Source organism: Thunnus thynnus, chromosome 19 (genome assembly GCF_963924715.1).
Source record: "Thunnus thynnus chromosome 19, fThuThy2.1, whole genome shotgun sequence".
NCBI lineage: Eukaryota > Metazoa > Chordata > Actinopteri > Scombriformes > Scombridae > Thunnus > Thunnus thynnus.
The window spans coordinates 10603901-10615697 of NC_089535.1; the positions used below are offsets into that span (position 1 = coordinate 10603901).

The following is an 11797-nucleotide window of genomic DNA, read 5'->3' on the forward strand; positions in this document are numbered from 1 at the left end:
CTTTGACCTGCTGGTGATGCCAGGAATAAACTTGGGATCATCAACATTGGTAAGATTCACCCTTTGAGGAACATGAATGTCTGTACAAAAATTTAACGGCAATCCATCCGATAGTTGTTGAGATATTTCAGTTTGAATCAAGGTGATGGATCAACAGACAACTTGATCCAATGTAGAGTCTCCTTAATTTATATATAATACATTCTCTGTATTCTCTGTTAGCAAAGAAAATTCACCAAGTCACTATAACATCATTATGACACAGTACAAATAGAAAATGAACAACAAATACATTGTACATCTATAACACGACTGTTGGCAACACTTAGATAAGCACTTCTTTTGAGTGAATCCTCTCTTACAGCCCACTGTAGAGATTTTTTTTTATCAAGCACACAATGATTCTGATGTCCTATTGTGGAAGTCCGGCTCCCAGGTGGAGCAGACAAATATTCTTCATTTGACACTTGTGTTCAGTTCATTTATCTAAGAAGGACAATCAGGAATTAGGAAACAGGGTCATATCAACTTGATTTCAGCTTTCCAGACTCTTCAGTTATTTACAGTTGGTCCAGTACAGTTGATCAGTATAAAATAAACATAAGAGTAGCTGGTTATGTAAGAGGTCATTTGTATTAACATGATATACTGGAGAGACATGTCATCTCTTCCCACCATTATAGTATCTCAGCTCTTTAATTGATGTGTTGATTCTGTGTGCAAAACTCTGTTGTCCTCTTCTGTTCAAGTAAGTATTTATCATTGAGAAAGTTCATCTCTAAGTGTCCAACGCTGCTTTTGCTTTCTGAACAGCAACTTCCAGCATCTTGTGGTCATTGAGCAGCTGTCTGAGAGCAACCGGCTCCATCTCCAGTAGCATACCTACGCAGACAGATGCATAGTTTTACAACAGAAATGTCTTTAGTGTTACGCTTGTGACCTATAAAGACATTTAGTCTTTCTTTGCACCTTACAAGACCTCCACAAAAAGAAATGTAGTAAACTTCCAAAAGATATTCAATCTAGGAAGATGAATGAGTCTCAGCTCACCTGTAATATAATTTGCATGAAGTGGATCCAGCTCCTCCACCAATGAAAAGAGCCTCTCTCCCAGCCTCTCTGTGTCATCAGCGTCCGACGAGTCACTGACGTCCGTCTCCTCCACATTCTGCCTGAAGGGAAGCACCAGGAACATTATTACAACTAGAGCGACACCGATTAGTCGACTAATTGATAGAAAATCGCCAGCTATTATGATAATTGATTGTTTTGAGGAATTTTTTAGGAAAATACACTAAAATTCTCTCATTCCAGCTTCTTAAATGTGAATATATTCTGGTTTATTTAGTCTTAAATGATAGCAAAGTGAATATCTTCGGGTTATGGACTGTTGGTCGGGACACTTGAGGTTGCATGTTGGGCTATGGGAAACAGTGATCCACATTTATCACCATTTTCTGACAACAACTAGTTGATAAATCGAGAAATAAAATAGACAGATTGAAGGTTAATGAAAATAACTGTTAGTTGCAGCCGAAGTTCAAACAAGTATTGTAACTGTAATTTATCAATTAATATTGGTTCTGATTGATTAGATATGAATTGCAATTTGGTTGTACAGCAGATTTAATGGCTTGGTTGAAATGTAAGAGGATTCACTTTGAGAAAGAAAGGGAAATGGATAAAAATGTGTAAATATCCCCTTGTATGCAAGTAGAAGTATTTTCTACAAACAGTAGTACGTTACATACTCTTTTAGTGTCTTCAGAGCTCGGTTCACCTGCTCTTCCAGCAGTTTGGAATCTGAAAGTAGGTTTAACACTGCCTCTTTGTGCTGCTCCAGAAGCATTCCTGTGGAGGAACAGGGACTCATATTTTACAAATTATGCATGTCTATACTCAATTTCATAGCAATCCATCCAAAAGTTGTCAAGATGTGTTACTAAAAAACAAAAATCGTGGTGGTACTAGATCACCAAAGTCAGTAGGAGTTATCTTCTGGGGACCATGAATATCGGAACAAAATTTCATGGTAATCCATCCGATAGTTGTTGAGGTATTTCAGTCTGGACCAAAATGGTGGACTAATTGATCAACCCACTAACATCAGCACCTGTAGGGCTGCTAGCATGGCTAAAAATGAACATTGGTTCAAGTACAGTATTTTAAGCAGTTAGTTGGATAATCAAACTGAAAAACCAAAAAACATTTTTATTTTGCCATTTACCAAATTAAATGAGAAAACAGTTTTAGAAAAACAAAAAAAGGTAACCTCATAGTACATGTGCTTTAGCCACAGTTGAACATGTTCTTGTTAGAAAAATCATCTTAAAATTAGCACACAGCTGTTACAATTTAAATGAACCTGTTCTAAAAGAAAAATAAGTGGGATTTTACTGCATAATATTTGGCATTTTTTGAGTCAGAGGACTGTTTGCTTACCTGTGATTTTCTGTGAATGACCGGTGTTGTAAACATCCACCAGCTCAAACAGCTGCTCCCCCAAAGAGTCCGAGGACGCAGACACATCATCTTCCTCTTTACATGTTACTTTGCTGCAAAGACGTGCAGTTACATGGGAATACATCGTTTGAAAGGTTTTCAACACTCAAATAAATTCCATGATGTGCCATTTGTTCAGAATCTGGCAATAACATGTATTAACTGTTCCTCAATCCCAAAATAATACTTTGACCCAAACTTGGTTGTAAATAGCTGATGTTGCCTTCATGGGCAAAAATACCTAGATAAGAGTATTCCCTCTGACTATTGTTTTAGGACAGACTTGAAAAACTGTGATGCCATTCTTTAAGACTACTTCAGTCCTCTGCTGGGAATGCATATGGCTCAGAATGACGATTATGTGAACCCACATACTGTCTAAGACCAGTCTGCTTAGGATGATGGAGGGAGACAGGTCTGGCCTGTACCTGGGCTCCTGTGCCACCTGCAGGGCTCTGAGAGCTTTCTCCACGGCTGCGGTCAGCATCACCTCATCCTGCAGCATCTGGCTCAGGACAGGACCTGGCAGCTCCAGCAACATACCTGACACACACAGACAGGAAACTTTGATTTGTGCTGTGTTTTCAAAGGTACAATTCGACAGATTTTGCTGATGGTAACAATATAACTGTTTCTCCAGGAGTGGAAATTAACTAAGTACATTTACTCAAGTGCTGTAATTAAGTACAGTCTTGAAGTACTTGTACTAACTTGAGTATTTTCATTTGATGCTTTATACTTCCACTCCACTACATTTCAGATGGAAATATTGTACTTTCTACTCCGCTACATTTATTTGACAGCTTTAGTTACTTTTCAGATGAAGATTTGACACAATGGATAATATAACAAGCTTTTAAAATACAACACATTGTTAAAGATGAAACCAGTAGTTTACAACCTTTTTGGCTTTTGACATCTTACAAAAAGTGTAGTCAGGGTCATATTTCAGATGTCTATGAGTTGTTAACAGCTCCACCTCTAAACTTCTCACATGGTTTCATTTCAATAAATGTTCAAATGATCCAATATTTCACCAAAAATCAAAGATGAGAGAAAAAGTCTGAAAACAGATTTGTGTCTCAGAACTTTGTTTTTTCTTCTTTCCTCTCCCATTAATAATCTCACGACCCCTCAGATTTATATGGTGACCCTTTGGAGGGGCCCGACCCCTAAGTTGGGAACCACTGGACTAAACTAGCTAACTGTATATAAAGTAGTTGAAACTAGCTCCACCTCCAACAGCTACAACAGTAGCATGCTGCTCTAACACTGATGATTTAGAATTAATAATCTAATGATGTCATATATAATAATATATCAGTCAGAGGGACCAAACCACTACTTTTACTGCAATACTTTGAGTACATGTTGCTGCTAATACTTATGTACTTTTACTTAAGTAGGATTTTTCATGCAGGACTTTTACTTGTAATGGAGCATTTTTACATTGTTGTATTGGTATTTTTACTTAAGTAAAGGATCTGACTACTTCTTCCACCACTGTGTTTCTCTTTCGTTAACCCCCCCCCCCCCCCCCCCCCCCCCAAAAAAAAAACAACATGATTTATAATGTAACAAAACAAACAAAATGCAGTGCAAATCTCCTCACCTGTGAGTTTTCCTGCATACTCTTCATGTTTTGGGTAAATCCGACTGTACAGCTGCTCACCAATTGTCTCCACATCTTCCTCTTCATCCATGTTTGACTTCTCACATTGTCATATTAGCCCAGACAGTAACTTTAAAAGTGGCAGCTGTCCAGGAGACTTTAACCTCTTGGCAACTTTTTGGTTTGCAGCCTCCAATTCAGATGCATTCAGACAACATCCATAAAAATACTTTACACAAATTCGCCGTCCAAAAAACGCTGTTTTCTCTATTAATGATCGTCTAATTTACTCTGTGCTTGTCCTCGATATGCACTCATGTTATAATCTTGAACTAGCTCTCCCATGTTGGGGATCAAAACAACTGATTTTTGGGAAACTGGATATCTAACGGCTGTCTGTAAACAACACGAGGCGCACAGTAAAGACGTCACGCTGTCAGCGAGCGCAGTGAGGGCGTGTTCATCCGCTGGATGTATGAAAAAGTAGTACTTCAGCAAATTAAATTCAAAACATGATATAGCCTCATAATAATACCAAAAAACTAGTACAGACACAATAAGTATCCAATATACGTGTGCTATATGTGTAAAAATGTGGGTTTGATTGCAAATATTTTATAAAAATGTGGCCGTTGGCGCGTAGTGATCTGTTACAGAGGCTCCGTAAAGCGGTTTCCGCCCTTTCCAGTCCTCTTCCTCCGCTAAAAGGTAACGTGGTCGCTTCGGCTGCTAATAGCCGGTCACTAAAGTCGATTTCTTTTCCCATCTTACTCGTAGTTAAACTTATAAAGTAAGATAAAATTGTTGTGTTGATTGTTGTGCACCTCACGTGGTATTAAATGTGTCTATATTTTGGAGAAATTAAAAGATTAAAGCATGTGAGCACGTCGCCTTGTTAGGCCTCGTCGTGCCGCATCAGTCTCCCGTGTTGAGCTGTTTATAGCTAACGCTAGAGAACTTAGTGCTTCAGTGTGACAACAGCGCACTTTGTTTTATACATATGAGTACAAACATATCTAAGCTGTCTATATTGTTACACTGGCTTAAAAGTTCCCCACTCAACCCGTTGGTACCCCTCTATAAAGTGTGAAACTAAGCGAACACGTTCAGCCAATGCTAGTTGCTAATAATTCACTTATTAGCCGTCACTTTATTGTGTTTCATTAACATCTGACTCCTGTCTTTCTCTAGGTTCATCATGTCGTCCCATTTGCAGTGGATGGTCATCAGGAACTGCTCCAGCTTCCTCATCAAGAGGAACGGACAGACCTACAGCACTGTGAGTAACCTACCTGTGTGAAAGCTCTGACTTTACTTAATATCACAGACTAATGTAAAGCAGCTCTTGAGTATGAAGTGTAATCAAACTGGAAAAGTGACACACTTGTGGGTTCACAAAAAGTCACTGTGAAGACTTAAGTCATATGTTTGGATGACACTGAAGTCAACTTCTGATTTGGGGTTAAGGGAAACGTGAATATTAATATTTAGGGGCTGATTCTGTTTTTTCACCACTGACACTTATGAAAGAGAGTTAGACATCGTAGCAAAAGCCTTAAAGCTGTTTAAACCCACTTTCAGACTTGTGAAACTTTTATGTTGAGTATGAAAAATGATATTATACATCACTGATTGATTTCACTGATATTTTCCCATCCAGTCCACATTAGACCAGGTCCAGATCAAAAACCACTGTACTTAAACTTGTCAAATCTGGAAGGTATCACAAATCTGAAAGTGGGTTTTTGCTACAATGTTTAACACTTTCATAAGTGTAAGTGGTGTAAAAATGGAGAATTAGCTGCTAAATATCATTATTTACGTTTCCCTTAGCTTTAACCGTTTACCTTCACCCCAAATCAGAAGCCAACTTCAATATTGTTATATTTGGTTTGCTGTTGATTTTATAAAATGTTTCAACAATGCAACGCACAAAAGTAATGGAGGAGGTACTCGCAGCTGCAAACATTGAAGCAGGTTGTGATGGTGATGAGGAAGCTTGAGGAAGATTTGTAAAACTTAAATTTAACATTAAATCTGTGTAAAAACACTTTGAATTTAAAGGACAGGTTCACTATTTCTCAAGTCTGTATTTGAACAGTTAGGTGCTCATTTGAACACTGAAAGAGGTTTTCCTTACTGTAATCATTTCTCCTGTTCATACCGGCTTTTAAAAGATCCTCTTCAAATGTGCTTTCATTGTAAGTGATGGGGGCCAAAATCCAGTGTGTCCACACAGTCATGTTGCGCAAAAATGCATATGAATGTTTATCTGAAGCTTATGTGAGGCTTCAGCAGTCTGAGTTACTCATATCAAGTGGATATCTGCCACATTTACTGTCTTTTTAGCATCAAATTCCCTCTTTGTGTTTCCATGTTGAGCTGCAGTGGAAGTATAGTAACAAAAAGATGAACCTTGGCATTAAAAAGCTGAAAGATGAAAAGATGGCTGAAGCTTTATATTAGCTTCAGATTAACATTTAAATACATTTTTGCACAGAGGAAGTACTGCAGATTCCCCCCCCCCCATCACTTGCATTGTAAATGCATTGTGAAGGGATCTTCTAATGGTCAGTATGAAGAGGAGGAATGATGATGATGGCAAGAAAAGCTGTTTTAATGTTCATTTGGGCACCTGACTACTGTTTTCAAAACAGACTTGAAAAGTTGTGAACCTGTCCTTTTTAATTGGCAATGGTATTCTGTAGTTGTAATTTCATTGTTTGCTCATATATGGCATCATGTCCTACACTGTACAATCATTTCTTGCATACCAACAATAAAACCCACATACTGTGACTTTTAGTATAATAATAGTATATGTTGTTATGTACTATCAAATCGGGACACATCGTAGAATTGACATCGTAAGAAGTCAGTACAGACCCTGTGGATATGGCCATGACAGGGCTTGATGATGACGTAAATACAAAATTGTCTTTGAAGTTATTGTCATCTGACAACAGAACAAGCTGTTCAGTGGGCTCATCTAAATTTAATCCATTCATGTGACAGGAGCCCAACAACCTGAAGTCCAGGAACTCTTTCCGCTTCAACGGTTTGGTGCACAAGAAGACTGTAGGTGTGCAGCCAGCGGCTGACGGCAAGGGTGTTGTCGTTGTGCTGAAGAAGCGTGCAGGTAAATATGAGGCTGTGTCTGTCTGTGATCTCTCTGTATGTCTACAAAAAAAGTGTTTCAATACAGGGAATAATAGCAGACCTAACTGAATAAACTGACTTTGGTAAGCTGTTCTTAAGGAATGTAAGGAATAAAACCCTTTCTTTACTTACAATTTCATTATACAGTTGCTTATATTCTTAATTGTAGAAAGCCAAGAAATCAGATTGACTTGTTTTTAGGAGGATGCGGTCACAAGCCCACAATATGTTTTTCTCTACACTAATTGTGGATTCCTGAATCAGCTAATATGAACTTTGAACTGTAAGGACAAAAGACTTGGTGCAAGTGAACCCCCGGTACAAATGAGCAATGCACCTAGAGCAAGATGTAGAGCAGGCTGACGTAAACATAGACCTTTTGCGGTCTGAAGTGACGTCTTGTTTTCCATCATTACCACTAATGTGGTTCCCTTTGAATGCATATTTTGTCTTCTTGTTACACAGGCCAGCACAAACCTGCCAGCTCTTATGAGAAGATCACCATCAACAAGAACTCCCGTGCCACCCTCAACAGCCTGAGGCACATCATTAGCAAGAACAAGTACAGGAAGGACCTGCGCATGGTGAGCTTCAGCACTATTGTAGACACACAAAAATCTAAAATTTTGTTTTCATCTTGGTTCGTGTGATAGTCCTTTTTATTTGAAGTTTATATTTCAAAGTTTTCAAAAACATAATTTGATTGTTTTTTGTTTTGTTTTTTTTCCTCAGGCTGCCCTGCGTCGTGCCAGTGCCATTCTGAAAAGCCAGAAGCCTGTTGTTGTCAAGAAGAAGCGCACCAGGGCTGCCAAGACAGCATAAATTGATACACATGATAATAAAATAAAGGCTTTTTCTTTGGAAAAAAACACTGTTTTGTCCTGATTTTTAATTTGTTCCAGGATTTGATGACATCTGTGGGTTCTGTTATGCAGGATTTCCCAGATATGACTTTTTTTTTTTTTTTGGGTGTTTGTTATTCCCAAGTATTTCTTATTGCATCATTTTAATGCAGTTAATACTTTTGAGTAAGTGTAAATCAGCAAAATGACTTTGTGATATCAGCCACAGGTCTGCTCAATGAAGGATGAGGTGTCAGGCTTGAAAATCATGAAGACAATTCAGCATAAGATAAAGACACTTTGTCATTATAGGCATACAACAAAATTATGTTTTGTAACTGAGACCAGCAGCGATAGAAAACGATAAAGTTAAAAACAACACAAAGACGTGAACATAGAAGTAGTGTCCTCTATATAATGCATAAAAGGCAGTCAGGGATGGCAGGTAAACCTTAACAATCCAGTATGATGGATTTGCATAATGAATGAGGTTCCTGTTATTACAACATTGATACACTGTAGTATGAAGATTTTATATTACAGATGTAATATGTATTGTATGTAATAAAGTGTTGCGAGGTGGGTCGGGGGATTGGGAGAAGCTAACATGGTGATATTTATAGTCTTCATTCTTCAACAGCTGTGGGAGGGTGGGGGGTGATGGGGTCTACAGCTCTGGGGAAAAAGCTGTTTTTCAGTCTGTTAGTTCAGGCTTTGATGGTTCTGCATCTCTTCCCTGATGACAAGGGGGACAAACAGACTGTGACCTGGTTGGGTTGAGTCTTTACTGATGTTATTAGCCTTCTTGTGTAGACGGTTAGCATACACTGTGTCCAGGTTTGGGAGCACAGTTCCCAAAGTCCTCTGTGCTGTTTTTACAACCCGGACCAAGTCCTGGTTCTCGGTGGTACAGCTGGCATACCACATCGGCCCAGTAGTGGAGGATACTCTCTACGGTGCTTCTGTAAAAGTTTACTAGAAGTTGAGAGGAAAGTTTGGCCTGTGTAAGTTTTCTTTGGTAGAAAAGCCTCTGTTGAGTGACGAGGGGGATGTGTGGTCTTCCTGGATCTCCTAAAGTCCACAATGATCTCCTTGGTTTTTGTGGTGTTCAGGGCCAGATTATTGTCTGAACATCACTTGACCAGATGTTGGACCTCCTCTCTGCTGTGCGTCTCCTCATTGTCGGATATAAGTCAAAGACTGTTGTGTGCCTGTGTCCAGGATGAGGGTCGTGGATGTGTGGTTGTGATGGTGGTAGTGAGGAAGTCCATAATCTATAAACAGAGTGAAGTGGTTAATCCCAGGTGGTTTAGTTTGCCTACCAGTTTATGGGGGATTATGGTATTGAAAGCTGAGCTAAAGTCCTCCTGCCTGATGAAATTATACAGGTCTCAAATATGCAGTACAAAAACAGCTTTTGAAAGAATGTAAAAGCCTTAAAAGCAGGAAACATGTTCATGTAGTCTGCCAAATATTACACTTTTTATATACTCTTGGGAGATGTGCTGTTTCCTGTGTACTAAACAGCCAACAGCCTGATCCAAATGGTTCAGCTGCTGTAGCTAGATATAGGTCAGTGACTGGGCACTTTAGTTTTACTGTCATATTTCCAGTGAAGTTTGTTGTGCCCTCTACCAAAAGATCCCAGCACCAGACCATCCTTTAGATGCTGTTTAGTTGAAATAGACACAATCATTAACTATAAGTGCTGCAATGTACCCTTTGTATTTGTAAAAACTGCTTCAGACTTTGCACATATCTACACACATAAATATATACCTATGACCTGGACGCACCTGGTTTCAATCAGTCCTCTTGACATCACTTCCCTGCTGTTGTCCTAATGATAACGTGCGTGTTGTGCTGCACGAGGCACAAATGAGCTAATTAAATATCGGGAGGATGTGCATCATTGTCAATATTGATTTTCTGTGTCCCCAGTATGCAAATATGAACCCTAACCCCCTTTTTAAACTCTATTTTACATAAATTCCTGAAGAACTGGACACTTTGGTCTTACGTTTGTTTACACAGTACATACAGAAAGCCTATCATTTACATTTAAAGTAAATCATATCGATGCAAAGGGCCTCTGTTGTTGTCGTCACTGTGCCCATTAATGTGGAAACATCGGATAGATTTTTAAGCAGCCCACTGGCAGCTTTCCACCCCCTGGCTTTCGAGAGACAGAACTAACTATTGTGACCTCCCGTTGAGTTTAAGCTGATAAAGAATCCTGCACCAATCATTTCTACAGTTCAGCTGCATCTCTTTCGCACGAGATACGGATGTACCTAAAGAAGGATGGCTCGGTGTCTGTGAAGATGTACAAGCTTTTCTCCCTGTCCAGAGGCTGTGTGCTGTGGTCGCTATGAGGGGACTAACACCAGTGCTTTTCTTCATCCCCCTGACTCTGCTGATCCTGCAAAGTGGGAGCTTTGAATTACAGGATACGATCCACGCACTGATAGAGGAGAATATCCACCTCCATGACCAGCTGGAGAACCTCACCCAAGCCCTCAGGGAACTCAAGCGGATGCTGTGGCATCACTCAAATGGTACTGAATCCTCTGTAACATTTATAAATATAAGTACAGATATGCATGAAAATGTAAAAGCTTGAAGCATGTGTTCCAGTTATTTAATTAAAAAAACTGGTGGGTGCAACATAGAGCCTAATTTGAAACACGGTGATATTCAACAGTGTTTAAAGTAACATTTACAAGATACCTCAAGGGGTGAACCAATAATTATTAAATGAAACATTTATTTTAAACTAAGAATATTATAACTAAGAATACAGTTCAGCAAAAATAATTCAACAAGCAATTATTGTTTCTGTGTAAATCGTGCAGGTTCACTTCTATTCTGTGCCAAATAATGACAAACTTGAATATTATTCATGCAAGAACTGAATTTATTCTACTTTTGCAGCAAGAACAAATTTGTACCGATTATTCTTTAAAAGGTTCTGTTTTGTCAATCCACACATGAAATTCCTAATTATTACTACTGATTCTAGTCTTTTAGCACAGCTTTAAGAGTAATGCTAATCTGCGTATTGCTGTGTGTGTATATGACATAAAAAAAAAAAAAAAGTTTGAACTGAATTGGAAAAACATTGATTCCACAGAATGTCATATCAGGAACAGGATATCTAATATTTGCCTTCTAGAGATTGATTTGGTGTTTTTAATGTTGGGTCCACAAGGTCAAAACTTCTCTTCCTTTCATTTTTGACATTTCCCTTCCTTTCATTTCCTGTTTGTATCCTGCGTGTTTTCTCTTAATCTTTCCCTGCTGTTTCCATTCACAGTATTAACTTCCCTTTCTCTTGTCAGTCGTTGTTAGTGTGACCTCAACCATAGGACTGATTTATTTTTCACGCACTAGTCCAAGGGCAGACGTTGCAAATACGCTTTCTGAAACCTTAATATAGCTATTCTGTGTGTGTGTAACACAGACCCGGATCATCACGAACACCACGAACACCACGACGAGGATGTGCAGCATCTGTGGGACGAGTGGTCACAACACGGTGTGTATAATGTCACGCTGCTGGTCTCTAAAAACAACAACTAAAACATGTCAGTGAAGTCAGAGAGATTCCCCGCATTGAATGTGCAATGTGACAGGATCCCTACCATTAGTTGGCATTGATCTCATGGCTATGTAGGCTGCA

At 39.0% G+C, this 11797-nt stretch overlaps 2 protein-coding genes across 3 annotated transcripts; one reads left to right on the forward strand and one right to left on the reverse strand.

The window, feature by feature from the left end:
- Positions 1 to 55: 55 nt before the first annotated feature.
- LOC137171157 (uncharacterized) lies at positions 56 to 4554 on the reverse strand. Its single transcript, XM_067574935.1, has 6 exons — positions 4115 to 4554; positions 2931 to 3045; positions 2443 to 2555; positions 1752 to 1851; positions 1051 to 1172; positions 56 to 882 (listed from the first exon to the last, which is right to left on the reverse strand). Exons 1-6 carry the CDS (start codon positions 4203 to 4205, stop codon positions 779 to 781), a joined length of 645 nt encoding a protein of 214 aa, XP_067431036.1. The 5' UTR covers positions 4206 to 4554; the 3' UTR covers positions 56 to 778.
- A 200-nt stretch (positions 4555 to 4754) lies between these two features.
- On the forward strand, positions 4755 to 8144 carry rpl28 (ribosomal protein L28). 2 transcript variants are annotated; one of them, XM_067574936.1, is made up of 5 exons: positions 4755 to 4822; positions 5306 to 5393; positions 7130 to 7253; positions 7739 to 7857; positions 8006 to 8144. In XM_067574936.1, the coding sequence occupies exons 2-5, from the start codon at positions 5313 to 5315 to the stop codon at positions 8093 to 8095; spliced, it is 414 nt and encodes a 137-aa protein (XP_067431037.1). In that variant the 5' UTR covers positions 4755 to 4822; positions 5306 to 5312; the 3' UTR covers positions 8096 to 8144. The 2 variants fall into 2 exon arrangements, with proteins under 2 accessions (XP_067431037.1, XP_067431038.1); XM_067574937.1 differs by lacking the exon at positions 4755 to 4822 and adding an exon at positions 4880 to 4904.
- The last annotated feature ends 3653 nt before the right edge of the window (positions 8145 to 11797 follow it).